Source organism: Toxorhynchites rutilus, chromosome 2 (assembly GCF_029784135.1).
Source record: "Toxorhynchites rutilus septentrionalis strain SRP chromosome 2, ASM2978413v1, whole genome shotgun sequence".
Lineage (NCBI taxonomy): Eukaryota > Metazoa > Arthropoda > Insecta > Diptera > Culicidae > Toxorhynchites > Toxorhynchites rutilus.
In genome coordinates, this window is record NC_073745.1 from 30,591,187 (window position 1) to 30,610,883 (window position 19,697).

Genomic DNA, 19,697 nt, shown 5'->3' on the forward strand with positions numbered 1-19,697 from the left:
TGTTGATTTTTTATTTTTAGCATATTAGAAACTTTCAACATTGGATTTCCTTTTCAGAATGTTTAAATGCAGGATTTTTTATACACTTTATACACTTTTTCAATTCCTGTTTTTTGTCACCTTTTTCGAATTATTTTCTATTATTTTCTATAACTTGTAGTTTATTGTTTCCCACTTTTTCCGATTTTTAGAATTTCAAATTCCATAATGATTAGGACATATTTCTCTGAATTTCAGCCTCTGTTTCCCGTTTCAGTAATTGTGAGCTAAATGAAACAAAAAGTTTTGATCGAAAACACTATTATTTAGAAAATAATCTTATCGAGATTTATATTCCCTGAGACTTCGATGCCTTGCATGTATTTAAGGCGACATGTTCGAAGATAAGCGTGATTCTGTAATACTCATTAATTTGTTTGGCTTTTTCGAATTTTTATGCCTTTTTAACAATTTTTCATTTATCTTTTTTTTTCCTTAGTTTTTGTCTTCGATATCTTCTAAACTGTATTTTTGTCATTTTGATTAATTTTTTTTTATATTGTAAGTTTAGCTTTTCATGTATTTCGGATGTTCTGAAAAGTTCCATCTTTCAATTGATGCGTTTTCCATGTTTAAAAATCGTATTTACTAATTTTAAAAAATTGTTTTTATATTCTAATGTTTTGTTATTTTTTGTTTTTTTTTTGTGTATTTTCCGATTATAGGAAGTTTCCGTTTTTTTGCCAACGAATTCGATTCTCAGCTTTTATTATATTCACAAATGTAAAAACGAAGAAATTAAGAAAATCGGAGGATACTAGAATAACAACAATGTATCAAGAAAATTTACTATTCATTTTATCGAATGTAACCAAACCATTCAATTCATGACGAAACAAATTTTTCAATTCAACGTATTTCGACATTCGATGTTTTAATTTTCTTAAATTTCAGCCTCCAAGAATAGTAATAATTCTAATAATTTAGTAATAATTTTCATATTTCCTATCATATCCAATTTTCAAAGGAGTATTTGAATTTTGGCTTTTCACGTATTTCGAACATTCCGCTTATCAATATTTTTTTTTATTTGGTTTTGTTTACTAAACTTCCTAATATTAGAACTGCCTTGTTTTTTAATTTGCAGATTCCATTATATTTACAAATTTAAAAACCATGAATTAAAGGAAAATTAAGAATTAACACTATGAAATTCTAAGATAATAACAATAAAGTTGAAAAGTTAGAAAATAGTTAAAAGTATCAATTCATTTAGTTTTAGTATTTTTAGTTTTGTTTTCAGTTTTTAGTTTTTGAATAAGTTAGAAGTCTGTAAGTTATTATGATAATAGTATTGATATGATAATATTGTTAAAAACTTTCTTTTTTTTTTTAAATCAGATTCAGGAATCTGATAAAACAAATCTGCAAAATTTATCGCATTATGCCTTAATTTGAAAATGATTTGTGATGAACTAGAGATTATCGAATATGTAGAATATTAATTTGAATTTGGATTTTTTTGAACAATTCCCAGTTCATTTTCTATCATTTTCCCAGATTTGAAATTTCTCCTATTTTTTTTTCGAAATTAATTCTCATGATATTCTGATTTTAATTTTCTCAAATTTATGTTATAGATTATTTTTTTCTGTTCCTCTGCTTCGTGATTTTCTCGAAATTACAATATTCTGTTGGGATTTTCTGCTTTTGCTTTTGGCCCAGTTCCATTTTGAACTATCCTTAATATAATATGTTAACTTTTGTATCATTCAATATCCAGGCGCATATTGTTATTTTATTTTTTATCGTTTTCGAGAATTTTACGTTTTATCCATGGATTTACATTTTTTATATCAATTCACTTTATTTTTTCATATTATCTAGTTTGTTTTCATTTTGCTGTTTTCAACTATTATTTCAAATTTCAATCTTCGTTTGCTTCTGGATTGCCTTAAATTTTCGTTCATTGAGGTTTTTGCTTGTTTTTCGATTACAGGTCGGACTCGATTATATATAATCGCAATTTCACTTTCAACGTTAATTTTCGAATCCAATACATAATTGAATCACAAAAAAGCTATTTTACTATCAAACGATCACGTTTTTTACTAAGCGCAAATTCATTAGTCAAATCGCAGAACTGTTCATTGATTGATCTTCTAATCGACCCCGTTGAATTTACCTTTTACTATAAAATTCCTAGTACTTCTACCAAAATTCATCATTATAATATCAGATTATTTTCTGACACAATTCTCGTTCAAGATTTTTCAACCACTTTCAAATAACATGTTTCTCCGTTACATGGAATAAATGTTTGATACAGAAAATATGATAGAATAAAGACAGCCCTAAATCGGACAATTCCTCTCTCGAGTTTTGCTCTCATCAACATATTCGGCAATTCATTTTTATTGGTATAGATAGAAGAAGATAAAGATATTTCGTTAGCGCAAACATCAAATGGCCTAACAACGCTTGTCACTATGTAATTGTAGAACATAAGGGAAATTAATTTTCCAAATTTTCCCTTTTTCCTTCAGACTTTTCCGAAACTTTTCAATTATCATGTTTGATTGGAATATTTTTGGTTGAAATTTGTGTAACATTTCTATGGGACCCCCTCTCCATTCCAGAGGACGGAGGGGTGTCATACCATCATAGAAACATTTCTTATTCCAAAAAACCCTCACATCCCAAATTGAGCTTGATTAGTTCTCGAGTTGTGCAGAAGTTTGTATTTCAATGGTATGGCAGCCCCCTTAGAGAGGGGGGAGGAGTGTATTCATCATAGAAACGTTTCGTGCCCCCTAAAACCTTCACATGCCAAATTTGGTTTCATTTCCTTGATAAATTCTCGAGTTATGCAGAAATTTGTGCTTCATTTGGATGGCAGCGCCCCCCCCCCCCTCAGAGAGAGGGGAGGAGTGTCTTACCACCACAGAAACATTTATTGCACCCTAAAACCTCCACATGCCAAAATTGGTTTCATTTTCTTGATTAATTCTCGAGTAATGCAGAAATTTGTATTTCATTTTTATGGCAGCTCCCCCTTAGAGAGGGGGGAGGAGTGTCTTACCACCATAGAAGCATTTATTGCACCCTAAAACCTCCATATGCCAAATTTGGTTTCATTTTCTTGATTAATTCTCGAGTAATGCAGAAATTTGTGTTTCATTTGTATGGCAGCCCCCCTCAGAGAGGGGGGAGGGGTCTCAAACTATCACGAAAACCTTCCCCGGCCCCAAAAACCCCTACATACCAATTTTCATGTCGATCGGTTCAGTAGTTTTCGAGTCCATAAGAATCAGACAGACAGACAGAAATCCATTTTTATATATATAGATTCACCATTTTTATTTTCAAATTTATATAAAACCATAAAGAATTTCAATTTTCAAACACTCGAATCTACATCTAAATTTCACTTCAATTTTTTTTTATTGGTCTTCATTGTGTCCAGTTTTATTATTTCAAAATAGTATTCAATTACTCGTTTTGTATTTTTCTGATCTGATTATGATCCATAATATTCAGTTGTTTTGTTCAGTTTTGTGACTGCAGAAGTATAAATAAAGGTAAATAAATTGCAAACAAATGTTTTTTTATTGCTTAATTTTTCTGGGTTGCATTTTTTCTATTATTTCCTATTTTTTATTTCAATCACTAAAATTAATAAATAAATTTTGATTTTTTTAATGTTCTATTACTCGACTCGTTTGTTTGTTGTAAGCACGACATTTCTCAGATATTTTTTATGTTCAGCTTTATTTACATTTGTTCAAGTTTTCCAATTCGTTGATTCGATTACGCTATTGTTTACAACTTTGCAGTTAGTAAAGTTATAACAACATCGAATAGCTCAAGGCGATCCCTGGATTTGTTCTCCTTTGCTCGCTATAACAATGGACAACAACAATAGCAATCGAGACGAATTATCAGTCAAAGTCGTGTTTCCATGGTCTCAACAAATCCTTGAGCTCTCGACCTTATACCGTGTGACTGCCTTGAGCGAGACGTGGTGAAGTGAAGAACCAACTTAACATTCGTAGAACGAATAATAGAAATTGTTGCGTTGTACTTTCGGTTATAATCGGTTTCTAAGAGCAATATTTTGATTGAGAAATTATAACTAAATCTTCCAATGAACCCGAAAATAGTATATTCCTTAAGTTATTTCTAATACTCTGATTTATACGCATCTTTCTACAGCTTCACAGAGTCGTAGTAACGTCTCAATTTTGACTAGTTATTGACAGTTGACGGACATTCAATCACACCAATCTGTCGGAAGAAATTCTTTGAATGGTTGAGGATGTGAAGATCAATCTTCGTTTGTACGGAAGTATAAACATGTGACAGAGATTTAGAAGTACCAATATTTGAACTGTAGCTAAAATATTGTGACTATTTTCAAGCCATTTTGAATCATAATATCATAAATTTAACGGAATAAACAGAAAACATTGGAGCACTGCGAATTAGCTACTTTCATCATTCCACTTCTCCGACCGAACCTATCCTAAGGAAGCCCCACTCAGTCGCAGGATAGAAAATTAGGCCGTACAAAATCTGACGTGCAATCCACCTACTTAGACAACTGGCTGACTAGCTGGCAGGCGCATGGCGCTGCACCATAATTGGATTAAGGACACACGATACGCGATACCTGTCCTGCCTGCTTACAACAATCGCGTGTCGGGTATTGGTTCGTATTTGCGAAAACAACCATAACAAAACCAAAACAAAACATAACGTAAAAATGCGCACAAACACACTTACCCTGATGTAGTTCTCCGAGCCTGGCGCTATCGCGTTCCAATCGATGGTGTTGGCGAAGCACAGTTTGGGATTCTTCTCGATGCGAACGCCCCCGCGGACGACATTTGTCAGCGATTTTAGACCGATTTCCTAGAGAGAGAAAAAAAAGAATAAGAAACAAAATAGATTAGTATGCTGCTCTTTTCGTTGCCTACAAATCAATGGGTTCAAAAAAGGCGGAAAATTCTCGGCTTCATTCTTTCGACGGAAAAGGCCACTCCATGATAAGAGTGGTATTGAAGGGCCAACACAAGCTATCGGGAGAACAGGGGAGGACGGCTCTAATGTCGGCACTTATTCCACTCGAGGGTCACATTAATGTCATCGAAATGATCCGATGAATAGTGGCGGATCGAATTCACGGAACGACGGCACGCCGTCAGGTTTTCCACCAAAATGGGAGCTAATTTTAGAAGTGTTGCCGATAAATTATCCCCAAAACGCAAACCAATCTTTGCTCTTCTTGGGCCAAACAAAGGCCCTTTAAGCCAACAGGTGACAAGTTGGAAGAATTTATGACACTCTGAAGAGAGTGTGAGTGTGTAAGGGTGGGGGAAAAGAAAGTGCGTTAAAGTGTTGATTGACTTATTATTCCCTAAACGATTCCTACAATTTTATCAACATCTTCGTTTTCGTCGAGATTCTTCCGGGGCCCAAACGGGAATAGAAACTACAAAACTCGAACAGACCCATGACTAATGGCTTCTTCCAATCGAGAAGCATATGATAGATTCATTCGAATCTATGCTATCACCAACGAAAGTTAGAGACGAGTTATTCTTGGCCGTTAGTTGCAGAACAGTTCAGAGACGTCTTGTCGAGGAGCAGCACATCGACAGAAACCTAAGAAAGGTTCCGATGCTTGCACGGAAGTATCTTCAAGCACGATTAAAATTTGCGAAAGATAACTTCGATTGAGTTGGTCCAAGAAATGGTAAGAAATGCCATCACATTATTTGATCCGACAAAAAAAAAGGTAATTTGATCGAATTCGACGGAAATTGTTGAGTAAGCCGACTTATTGACTCTGCCTCCAAGAATGTAATTGATTTGATCCATATTTTTTAAAACTGTTCATTGATTGAAAAAAATTACCTTTAAAATTACCTTTTACTATAAAATTCCTAGCACTTCTCCCAAAACTCGACATTATAATATCAGATTATTATCAGACACAGTTCTCGTGCAAGATTTTTCATCCACCTGCAAATAACATGCTTCTCCGTTACATGGAATAAATTTTTCATACTAACAACAACGCTTGTCAATGTGTAATTGTAGAACAAATGCGAATTGAATTTTTTGAACTTTTCCATTTTTTTTTCAAAGTTTTCCGAAGATTTTCAATTGTCATGTTTGGTTGAAATATGTGTATTATTTTTATGAGACCCCCTCTCCATTCCAGAGGAGGAAGGTGTGTCATACCATCATAGAAAAATTTCTCGTACATAAAAACCCTTAGATCCTAAATTTGGCCCCATTTGCTTGATCAGTTCACGAGTTATGCAAAAGTTTGTTGATATTTATTATTGAAGATATTTGTGCTTCATTAGTTTAGTAGCTCCACCTTTAAGAGAGAGGAGAAGTGTCTAACCACCATAGAAACATTTTATGCACCCTAAAACTTCATATGCCAACTTTGGTTTCATTGGCTTGATTAATTCCCGAGTAATGCAGAAATATGTTTTTCGTTTGTATGGCAGCCACCCTCCCTTAGAGCTGGGACAGGTATATATATGTTAATATTTTAAAAGTTCAATGATTTCTCAATTCAACAAAACCGGAGAAACGTAGATTTCTTATTCATTATTTCAGTGCAGATGTAATGTAAGTAAACTGAATGCTTGCACTAAGCGGCACAAATCATTCACGAAGCAGCAAAAATTTGCAAATTAACTCTCAGCAGCCTTAACATTAATATGTACTGTTGATTGCTCGCTGTCTATAGCGATACTGAAACTCTGAGGTTATTGAATGTCCAAGTAGTTTTTTCAGAACCTCTTTGCAAAAATACGTCTCTATCGTTCACAAAGACGCAGACGCATATATGCAGCGGAGAAGAGTAATCAATTGAGTAAAATAATTCTACTGATACTAAGCTGTTGATGTGAATCTAATTTTCGTATTCGTTCCCCGTTTTGCCGCGTCAAATGAACAAAACCGTCAGCATAGATCTTATGATTATAGATTAGAGGATATGATTCTCCGTGATTTCAGTGATACAACACAACAGATTCATGCTGGAAGAGACACATCTATTTATTTCGCCGTACGCCGTTTTTGCCCAGAGAGAGAGAGCCCTTATGTGAATTTACACCCAAACTAGCGTTGGCAGAAAACATGTCACCTTTGGCAGAAAAGATGCCATTTCCTGTGCATGAGAGTCAAATGCGCAAAAAATGAGCTATTTTGAAAGCATAAAAATGGTTTGTATGTATGCGAGCAGACATCTCTTTCTGTTTTCTTTTCTCTTTTCATTTGGGATTGTGCAAAAAACAAGTCCATACTACGTCAATGGGGATCGAACCAAGGCCGGCTGGAATGCAAAATTCCTTTACGCGACCACGCTATCCATATAGCTGCCTGCGCTATTATAAAGGAGCGTGATAATATTACACCTCATCATAAAATGAAGTTGGAAGGTGTTTGCTAAGACGATAAAAAAGAACATGAACGAGAATATATCTTTCTCTGTCTGGGCCGTGTATTTGTCAAACCATACGAAAAGCTCTCATATGCTTTCATTTAAATGTGTCTCCTGTTTCGCTCCCTCATATTGGCTCTAGCATATATATTATACAAATGATATACATGTATTGGGGAGTAGAACATTTTATGTTATCTTTCAGCTCATTTAATGTAATAAATCGAGATACCAGAACATGTGCTAAAAATTAACTTTGGGTGTAGGAACGTGTTCGGACTTATTGGTGACTTTTTGTGATCGATCTTTCAATTTTCGCGAATCCAAGCATTGTTTCTGGATTATAAGTGATGTCAAAGGGCAGCGGCTCTTCAAGCCGAATTTGAGAGCCGTGTTCTTCGGTTTGAAACTGAAGATGAACATTTTCTCCGCTGCATATATGCGTCTGCGTCTTTGTGAACGATAGAGACGTATTTTTGCAAAGAGGTTCTGAAAAAATACTTGGACATTCAATAACCTCAGAGTTTCAGTATCGCTATAGACAGCGAGCAATCAATAGTACATATTAATGTTAAGGCTGCTGAGAGTTAATTTGCAATTTTTTGCTGCTTCGTGAATGATTTGCGCCGCTTAGTGCAAGCATTCAGCTTACTTACACTTTATCTGCACTGAAATATGTATCAAGAAAACTACGTTTCTCCGGTTTTGTTGAATCAAGAAATCATTGAACTTTCAAAATACAGAACTCGATTATTCGGAGACTCGATTATCCGGGATTCGATTATACGGAGTTCTAGACTCGATTATCCGGATTATTTTATTTTTGATTTTCGGAAAATTTGAATAATTTGTATAATAATTCCATATTGAATAGCTTATGTGGGTATCAAATGAAAAGGCTTGACTAGTAAAATGCAGTTATTTATGAAAAATGCAAATCCAAGATGGCGACCACTACAAAATGGCGAATTACATATTTTCTCAGAACCCCATCTATATGGGTATCAAATGAAAGGACTTGACTAGAAGAACAGTTATTTATGAAAAATGCAAATCCAAAATGGCCGCCACCACAAGATGGCGCCTTATATGTTTTTTCAACAACCTCCTCAATATGGGTAGCAAATGAAAGGGCTTGAATAGTAGAATACAGTTATTTATGAAAAATGCAGATCTAAGATGGCGGCCACTACAAAATGGCGGATTACATATTTTCTCAGAACCCCATCAATATGGGTATCAAATGAAAGGGCTTGTCTAGTAGAACACAGTTATTTATGAAAAATGCAAATCCAAAATGGCAGCCACCATATATATTTTTTGCACAACCCTATCAATATGGATATCAAATGAAAGGGCCTGACTAGTAGAATACAGTTATCTATGAAAAATGCAAATCTAAGATGGCGGCCACTACAAAATGGGGGATTACATATTTTCTCAGAACCTCATCAATATGGGTGAAAATGAAAGGGCTTGTCTAGTAGAACACAGTTATTTATGAAAAATGCAAATCCAAAATGGCCGCCACCATATATATTTTTTTCACAACCCTATCAATATGGGTATCAAATGAAAGGGCCTGACTAGTAGAATACAGTTATCTACGAAAAATGCAAATCTAAGATGGCGGCCACTACAAAATGGGGGATTACATATTTTCTCAGAACTCCATCAATATGGGTGAAAATGAAAGGGCTTGTCTAGTAGAACACAGTTATTTATGAAAAATTCAAATCCAAAATGGCCGCCACCATATATATTTTTTTCACAACCCTATCAATATGGGTATCAAATGAAAGGGCCTGACTAGTAGAATACAGTTATCTATGAAAAATGCAAATCTAAGATGGCGGCCACTACAAAATGGGGGATTACATATTTTCTCAGAACCCCATAAATGTAGGTATCACATGAAAGGGCTGGGCTAGTAGAATGCAGTTATTTATGAAAAATGCGAATCCAAGATGGCGGCCACTACAAAATGGCGGATTACATATTTTATCAGAACCTCATCAATATGGGTGAAAATGAAAGGGCTTGACGCAGTATTTATGAAAAATGTAAACCCAAAATGGCCGTCACCACAAGATAGCGCCATATGTATTTTTTCACAACCCCATCAATATGAGTCTTACATGAAAGGCCTTGACTGCCATTCAGCTTGACCTGTTTGTATGTATCGTTGAGTGTTTTGTAGGATTGTCCCACATTAATAGAAAATTGACCCTGTTCCTGTTGAATGATTGATCTGAAATTTGGAACATACATTTAATTCTACTGTCATTATAAAACTGCGTATTCCATGATCTTGTAACATTCAATTTGACCGCCGCAAAAAATGGCTGAATGGCTTAATTTGGAGAATTCACTACCCTATGAACAACATAAATTCGAAAAGATCGCCGCCACAAAATAGTCGACTATGTATTTTTTGCAATCCCCTCAATGTTGGTATCAAATAAAATGATTTGACTAATAGAATACAGTATATCATCACTAGTCAATTCCTTTCATTTGATATACATATTGATGGGGTTCTGAGAAAATTTGTAATCCACCATTTTGTAACGGTCGCCATCTTTGATTTACATTTTCCATAAATAATTCGATACCCATATTGATGAGGTTTTGGGAAAACCCATATTGATGGGATTTTGAGAAAATATGTACATAATCCGCCATTTTGTAGCGGCCGCCATCTTGGATTCTCAAGATCAAGGAATACGCAGTTTTATAATTACACCAGAGATAAAGATGTGTTCAAAATGTCAGATCAAACGGTCAACAGAAAGGGGGTTAAATTTCTATTAATATGGTACAGCGCTACAAAGTTACAAAGTTACAAACATACAAACGGGTCAACCTAGATAAAACCGTTTAATAAATAAGTGCAATTCATAATTATATTACGTCTACCGAGAGAAAATTCGTTTTTTATGACTCGATTATCCGGAGTGAAAAAAATTAATACTCCGGATAATCGAGTCCGACCTGTATATAAAATAAGCAAAAACCTCGCAAATGAATGTGAAGGCTTATAGAAATACGATGCGCAAATTCCGTCGAAAAAATCCAACGTTTGTCTACTGTCCTGTTCTTGTTGTTGGCATTAAAATTTGTTACTTTGAAGATCGTAACTTTAAGAATTATAATCGGTACTTTACTGCATTTTACATTAGTAGTATATTACGAGTCAAAATTTATGACAGCTAATTATTACATCCAGTTCTAAACTCGTAATTTGTAACGGTAAAAAATAAGGTTCAAGTGATTAGAATTATGAACTAGTCCATAATTCATCGACCTACATGCAGTGCTCTAGCCAAAAACATATAAATCCTACATTTGACACAGTCAAGCACACAGCAATTAATTTATATCTCATTTCGAAAAAGAAAGAGGAAAGCAGCAGAAACATTACGTCTCGGAACCAACCGCGTGTGCGGGTCGGAGAGACCGCGAAGACGAAGCGCAATAATAAATAAACAATAACAACTAGAGCCGAACGATGTGACAAAATTAACAACTTTTACGACGGCATTAAAAGTATCGTAACAAATTCAACCGATTCCATTCCGACCAGCTGACGAACCCTCGGAACAAATATGGTTCTTCTAATTGAATCATCATGAAGTCGGCCCCGATTGTGCCCGCGCGCGCTCGTCCGGTCCCAGACCCAAAAATCATCTCCACTTCTACACTAGACCAAGAGACTGTCCGACACCGGGAATAGAGAGAAAAAAAAATACACGACGGAAAGAAAGCGCTAAAAATATGTATATGCTACTAAGAGAGCGCATTAACTCTCCGCCATTTTTGAACGGCTCCCTTACCTCGATATGCATCAACTCGTAAATGATGAACGCGTAGTCACCGACCAGCGAACCACCCCGGATGACGGCCAGATTGGGGAACAGCTTCCGCAGGGTTTTCAACCCATTGACCCGGAACAGGAGCAGGTACTCGGTGATCTCGGTCAGCAGCGGGAAGGTATAGTTCTCGAAGCTCACCTCGGTGTACTTGTCGATCAGCAGGATATGGACGAAGCCCTCCACCACGACGCATCCGTTCAGCCGCTCCAGGTTGGTGGGATTGTTCCGCACGTCCACGCTGCCGCATACCTCTGTGAAGAAAAAAAAACCATGGAAAGGAAAATTAGAAACTGTGAACCCAGTTGTTTATTTGTGAGTAACATAGTAAATCATGATAACGAAAACGTGTCGGGAAATACCGCAAGAGATGGGGAGACCATTTTGTGGGTTAAACAGTGGCGCAACGCCACGTCGAGGTTAGATTGCGCCAACCATAGCTAGCTAGGCCAGGGAATCATGAATGAATCACATGTCGTTCGACTACGAGACCCATCCATATCGGTGGGGTAGTAGTGCTTCTTCTTTGTTTGGGGGAGAGGGGGAAAGAGACGCTTGCGCGCTTTGCTTATCAGAGTTTTGAGGCGTGCTCGAGAGGCATTCATAAATAACAATCGTCGCGCCCGAAGCGAAAAACAAAATATTTGTTATTGTACGCGTGGTGAAGACGATGACGATGACGATCACGATGATGATGACGATGATCATGCCTCCTCCTGAATGGTGTCCCACCACTGACTGACCGCACGGCGACTGGTACTTGTTATTGACGTTTTAGATTCCGCCGACGTTTGTCAGTGGCCAGTTCGTTGGGTTGGTGGTGGCGAAATGTACCACCACCACCGTCACCACGACCACCACCACGACCACCACTACGAGTCGATCGTTGCTTCGAAACGTTAAGGAGGAGGCGCCACAGGCTAATAAAATGTAAACTCCGCGCGCTGATAGCTGAGTCCACTCGACAAATTAACTCTCACAGGTCTCACACACAAAAGGGAGTAATTTATGCCATTAGGCGCCTCGTCAGCAGCGATTGGACAGAGCGGTGTGGGAAGGGACAGTTGAACATTTACTTGGAAATCTGCTGCGGTGTAATCGCCGCCAATCATCGGCGGGTTCATAATCATAATTGAGGACTTGTTGCTTCGAGCGTGCGAATGAGTGAGTGACTTCCAGTCATCGAGATCGTTTTGAAATACTGACAAACATCCGGTCGGCGCGAGTAAGTAAACAAAGTCCAAATGTAATTGTTATTCCAAAATAATCAGCCCAAGAAACGTATCGGAACGAATCATAAGGGAGTTCAAAATGAACTATGAGTCAGTAGCGAACAAATGAATTTGTTTACAGATGGCTCAATAAATCACGACTATCAAGAGATAGGATCACAATGAATTACTGTAGCACACATATATTTCATGTCGGTGAAGATACCAATAACTTCTAATTACAACTGACATTTTTTGTAGCCGATGGATTGACAGTTTTATAATTTGAATTAGAAGCACACCATCCATTGAGAATATTTTGAGATGGTGGAGTCTTGGAATTGACCCATCTGATCCCGAAATCCATCGCCTCCAAAAAAATATTAGCCTAAGGACCATTTTCGTAAATTTCTTGAAATTTCAAATGATTCCCAAGACCAGATGGGTCAATTCCAAGACTCCACCACCTCAGAATATTCTCGTAGGATGGTTTGCTTCTAATTCAAATGATAAAACTGTCATTCCATCGGCTACAAAAAATGTCAGTTGTGATTAGAAGTTATTGGTATATTTTTATTGGTATCTTCACCAACATATATATTTCCATTACGTGAACTAGAAATAAATGTTAGAGAAACATCAGCGCGTTTGCGTATTTTTGGTTTTTTGCTGCTTGAATGAACAACGAATACATCCAATTGATGACAATACAAAAAAAACCCTTTTGGTATATGATATCTAATAGCTGAATGTGGAATCTACATTTCTCACCATAAAGCTGGATTTCGATTCAAATTTTGAAATTCAAACTCGCAAGTTTGGGAGCTTGAATTTGTCGTTTCGAATTTGGGAACATGGCCCCAGAATCAGAGTTTGAATTTTGAACCGATATCTGGATTGTAACTGAACTCTGGAATTCATCTTGGGACCAGGATAATCAATCATCTCAAGTACGCATGTGTATAAATGTGGTTTCTGGAACTAGTGACTGGAAAATAAATTCTGGCGGTTGGCGTCTGAAACCGAACATGGAACTATGGATTGCACATGCGACCATTAGTTTGATCTATTGTAGTAAACTGGAGTGCACTACAATAGATCACAAACTAATGGTCGCAGTGGTACAATGCTCCTACAGAAGAAGATGGATTGCACATTTGTAATGTGCTTTTTTACTCGTGACGTCGATGATGAGCAACCGATGTGACGACGACAATTTTTTTACTGCATGAATCGTTCACTTGAAATCCAAATACAGTGCTTGTGGATACAGAAAGACACTTATGCTCCGTCCGTTTTGAAATTATAGCAACAGACGAGAGTAGAAAAAACTATGGATGGGTTATACCCTAAGTGGTGCGGACTCAATCCACTACATTCTCAAGCAAATTCTTGCATGTTTTCAAGCGATTTCTTGCAATAAATTCTCAGACCACCAGAGATGCCAGATTTACAAATATGTTTGTAAATTTACAGACATATCTGTAAAACATTCATCACATCTATTCATCACATCAAAAATATTTGACTCACCATATGCCTTGACATCATTGCAGACGAAAAAGAGGATACGGTTATTCACAATTAATGAACAATTGCATTCTCTGCAGGTAAGGAAAAATCTTGAACGAAAATTGTCTCTGATAATTATTTTCTGTTCTAGACAAGATTGTTTTGCTGAAATGCAAGGAGATTTATTGAAAAATAGTTAAGTTAGGGTCAGGACTATGCAACCTATGTATTTAAACAACATCGAATAAAAATTTTCATTCTATTTTCAACAACTTACATTTGCTTTCGGGTCTGCTTATGACGAAATATGGGTTACTGTTCGATATTGTTACGACAGACATGGTTCATGGCCGTGTGGTGGTCTAAAACTTGTATAGCCTTGCATGGCGGATGGAAAATATACACTGCATTTTTTTAAAAATAAAAACGACAAGACCGCAAGCCTTGGTGGATGTCCAATATATCAACGGAGAAATACTGTGTTTTATAAAAATTAACAACGCGTATGTTTGTGTATGTATGTGTATGTATGTATGTGTAGATCGTTGAAACATTTAAACACACTTACAGCACATAAGTTATTAAGTGGTCCGAAAAATCATTGAAATGAATGAAATGAAAATTATTAACATTTGAATCACTGAATCGATTTAGATGATCGACATATAAAATTGACCTAGCCTTTTATGAAAAAATATTTAACTTGCGAAAAACATAATTATATTTTAGTAATTATTGATTGTAGTCGTTTTTTATTTTTTTTATGACTTTGGACTAGAGGGCGCTATATATTTTTATATTTTTTCTTGAAAGCTGAGGATTTTTCACACAACATATCTCGATATCAGGGTTGCTATTTTTTCGTTTTTTAGATATGATTTTCAAAAAAAATCATTTTTCCCCATTTGTCCAAAAATAACTTTCTGCAAAAAATCATAACATTTGAACTACTGAACCGATTTAGATGATCGATATATTAAATTGAAGCCAATAAGCAAAACTCCAACTTGCGGGAAGATTGGATTCTAGTAGCATAGGTCTAGTTTAGTCACATATGAATATTGATCGAAGACTTAAAACATGTTAAATTTACAAAATTCTAACTTAAAAACGATAATTATAGCATCTCTGATATCGAGATATGTAAAGTAAATACTCCTCAGCTTTCCATAAAAAATATAAAAAAATATAGCGCTCCTATTTTTAACCGAGAAAACTATGAAAAACTAACTCAATCCATAATTACAAAAACAAAATTCAATTTTTCGCAAAACTAATATTTTTTAAAAAAGTATATCTCGTAAGCTTCAATTTGATATGTCGATGATATGAATCGGTCCAATAGTTCGAAAGTTATGACTTTTTGTAGTGGGAAAAATGGGGAAAAATTGTTTTTCGAACCATCGATTAGTTTTGCAAAATCATATTTCAAAAACGAAAAAAATAGCATCTCTGATATCGAGATATTTTATGCAAAAGTTCTCAGCTTTCAATCCATATTAAAAATAGGATCCATATTATATGCAAGTTTAATATTTCTCAATTAAAGCTCATTGGCTTAAATTTGATATGTCGATTATCTAAATCGGTTGAGTGGTTCGAAAGTTATAAATTTTTGAAAAAAGTCATTTTGGGAAAAAGTGGAAAAAATGATTTTTGGGATCACCCTAAAATGGAAATGGGCACCCTAATGACAAATTTAAAAAATACGAGTTTAATGTTTTGCGATAAAGAACAAAATTACCACTTTTGACGAAGAGCTGAGAACCACTATATTAGTTTGGCATGGAATGGCTGTATATATATATACAGAATACAATCTTACGTGCATCGTGATGTACAAAGTATTAATGAATAAGTGAAAATTAACGTTAAAAGACATTTCTATAGATCTGCACACTTTTACAGACTTTTCCACATTTTTAACAGACATTCACATGTTTTTACAGACTTTTTTTAAAAATCATCTGGCAGCTCTTCCTTCCACTTTTTATCGAATATTTCCAAATCGCAGGAGTAAACATTTACGTGACTCTGACTTTGTTTGTTTTTATTACGTTCGGAAAAACGTTATGACAAAGAGAGGGGACATTAAAAATGCGTTGCTCAGTGAAAGGCTGAGATGGTCTTTTAGAGATGCAATGGTTAATTAAACAATTGACGGAAAAATGTAGTTCGTTCATTTTATAATTTTACTTATTTTTGCCCTTGACAACAATACCTCTTTTATAGTGTTGATTATCATAAGAAAAATAACACTCCTGATCGTTGGATCTCTTTTGACATTTCAATTGGATCTTTTTTGACAGCCGTTTTGATTCAGTCCGCACTACCTAGGTTATACCTATGATATAACCGCAAGGTTGACGAAGGACTGCCGTTGGCTTAGGAATCAATTGTATTTCTTCAAATAGCAATAATCCCACCTCGGATGTTCCTCATTGGGTACGATATCGCCGCTGCGCAGAGCTATCTTTTGTGTAAATTGATTGAATTATTAAACTAATAAATGATGAAACTATTTACGAATTCAATTGCAAACAAATCCCAATTCAAGTCAATGCGTGAATTATGGTAGTAGTTATCGCAGCAAATAGTAATCAACATTTTGCCTAATCATCAAACGGTATGCGTAAAAGTTCAGTGAGCTGGCGACTTGAAGAGATATCTTGAATAATCGAGCCAAAGCGTTGCAATTGTACCCGATTTTGTAAACCGTGTTAGTAAAACGAATACCGGAGTATAAAAATGCATGGAGGCATAAGCGACATTAATGTATCTGCAATGCCGATTTTCCCAAGTTCATGGTTTCGGAATCTGTATTGAGAAAACATATTCCGGTTTGCACAAATACGAGCGAGTACAAAAGTACCCGCTGCTTGCATCTTATTTGCTATGCCAATTTCCCTTGGCTCCATGGTTTTTAAATATGTGTTAGTGAAACGATTTGCAGAAACGCAAGCGAGTACAAAAGTACCCGCTGATTGCATCTAATTTTCCATGCCGATTTTCCCAGGCTTCATGGTTTTGAAGTCTGTGTTAGGGTAGAAAAGTACCCGCTGCTTGAATCTATCTGATCCGATTATTGCTAATTGAAAAAACACAAACGATTACTAAGCCAACGGCAAGCCTACGTGAACCTTGCGGTTATATCATAAGTATAACCCATCCATAGTTTTCATTTTCCAAGGCTACAGTTAGTGCTTAATATAATCTATATTTGAGATGTGCTGAAAATAATAAGGAGAGACAGAGAGAGAGAAAGAGAAAGAGAGAGGGAGAGAGAGAGAAAGAGAGAGAGAAAGAAAGAAAGAGAAAAATAAAAAAGAGAGAAAATCATTCACGCACCCAGTTTCACTCGTTTTGGCGGTCCTATTGACGGTATTTCACAGTTCAACGGCAAAAGTGCGCCTTTTAGGCTAGGCGCAAATTGAGAAGCGTATAGCGCTCGTAAGCGAACGCGAGACTACCAACACGACTCATACGTGCCACAAACGTAGCGTGGTGGAGCGCATATTGAGTCGCAGTTTGGTGTAAATAACATGCCACTCGCATACAACGACTGATTAACACAGAGTTGCGCGATATATTTATTTACTAACACAATCACCCGACCAGTACAGCCATACAGTGTCCCCCACCACGGCGCTATATGATTGTTCACCAACACAACTACCACAACCGGCATGACCAGCACGAGAAACTGTGGTTCGGCCACTGCGTCACGCGAGTCGTGTCTCACGAGCGCTCCACACTCTCGCGTCATCTGGCCAATTTGCGCCGTTCCATCTGTTTTCATTAGCCACAAAAACAGGCGCTATATCGCGCCAAGTTACTCGCGCTATATGCGTCTCAATTTGCGCCTTGCCTTAGCGTGTGTATTGCCACCATTTTTTTTTAGTTAGTGGAAAGTTTCCTCTTGCTCGTTGTTATCGAATATTTTTTGGGGTATTCTTCGTTACGTGAGTGTTTTACCATCACTTTTCCTCCAGTTTATCAAATCAACGGTGAGTTTTCTCGTTTTTACTCTAGAAATATTGATAAAAAAATACTAATCAAGTGGCGTAAGACGGACACTCCATCGAAGGGAAAAATAAACATTTTGTTTTGAAAACAAATTGATTATCTCCTCCATCTTTATCTTAACAGATGCTCACTAACTGAGTTTGCAACAGCAACCGGTAGCTATGGACGAACCATCGGAAGAGGCTGTAAAAGTTGTTAAGAAAGGATCCACCGTGAAAACAGCTGCGTTTTTTTTTTCATCCCATTTATTTATTTAAGGCTCATTAGCATTTTAGCTGTAACAGAGCCGAATTTTAATCGTGTACATGTCACATGGTTATCATATCTATAATTAGCACATTACAAAGTTGCCATTCGCCAATATTTCTTCTATACCATTACATATAGTACATTCACATAGTAGCCATTTAGGCGTAAGAGTATTCTGTCTGTTCTTCCATTATCCAGTTGGACCACCGGACAGCGGAGACAGTTGATTGATCATTGTTGAGTTATTTATAGAACAGCAGCCCGATGTGTCTTGCAGAGCAGAGCAGTTGTATGGATGAATCGATCTTATTTCGACCGTGGATCGATCTCCATCGCTGATGATTGTTGCGTGGACCAAGCTATTCTGTAACAACACAAAGATGGTCAATGAGGGCCCTGAGTTTTGAACTCACGATCGATCGCTTACTAAGCGAACGCGCAAACAATGTGGCTACGGAGACCCCCTTCACAGCTGCGTTGAATTCCAACATTTCAAGAACAACATTGCTCTTTTTTTTTTGGTCATGGCTTTCACATTGTCTGACCACTGGTGTACACGACGTTACAGATGTAAAGTTTAATGATTTCTATATTGATAAAACGTAGTTTCCGTTCTTTATTATATTATATTTGTATTACACATTAACCTTTTTCGCATAATTTGCCACAAACACGGCCACTAACCGAAAAGGATACAGGTTCACGATTTTGCTCTCCTTTTTACTCTTAGAAATCACTTTCCATGTCTATACTTTTAAGAACCAACTTCATTTTATAATGTGGTGTAATATTCTCACGCATTTGTGCAACAGCACCAGTGAGTGAGTAAATAGCGTAGTCGTGTAAAACAGCTTTGCATTCCAACAGGTCTTGGTTCGATCTGCTCCCATACATACAAACATTTTAAAGCTTTCGAAAAAGGTGCTTTTATTTGTTCATTTCACCCTTCAGCTGAACTCCCGATTTTTTTTTCTGCCAACGCTAGTTTGGGTGCAGATTCTGCGAGTAATCGAAAGCCTTCCTGAATGTTGGTCGTTCGCTTCTTCAAATCTGATGCTTGGTGAAATGATACACCGCGTCGGCTTTCATGCCATCTTGTTGAGAGTGTCTGTGTTTTTCTGCTGCACACGCACCCATTGTTGTGGTTTTTATGCGTTGTGTTGTGTTTGTTAGGAATGTGGAACAATAGTTGTGAGGGAACATAGAAAAATGCAAATATTCTCATTTGTTTCTCTCAAACATATATATTTTATTTTCATTTTGTTTTGTTTTCGAACATTTTCTACTGGATCGGAAAGATGTTTGCATCAATTGATAGAGAATATTTCTACGCATCTATCGCAATTAATGAAACGTTATTTTTCATTAGATAAATAATTG

At 36.4% G+C, this 19,697-nt stretch overlaps 1 protein-coding gene and 1 non-coding gene across 9 annotated transcripts in view; both read right to left on the bottom strand.

The window, feature by feature from the left end:
* The window catches only part of LOC129764998 (insulin-like receptor), a 551,253-nt gene that overhangs the window by 106,546 nt on the left and 425,010 nt on the right, over positions 1-19,697 (bottom strand). For all 8 annotated transcript variants that reach the window (XM_055764732.1, XM_055764729.1, XM_055764735.1 and 5 more), the window contains 2 exons: positions 11,284-11,573; positions 4,765-4,893 (listed from right to left, as the gene is read on the bottom strand). In XM_055764732.1, coding sequence (XP_055620707.1) covers positions 4,765-4,893; positions 11,284-11,573 — 419 coding nt within the window. The remainder of the gene's footprint in view (positions 1-4,764; positions 4,894-11,283; positions 11,574-19,697) is intronic.
* On the bottom strand, positions 16,373-16,513 carry LOC129772408 (U4 spliceosomal RNA). Its single transcript, XR_008742613.1, has one exon. It is a non-coding gene; the product is annotated as a U4 spliceosomal RNA (small nuclear RNA).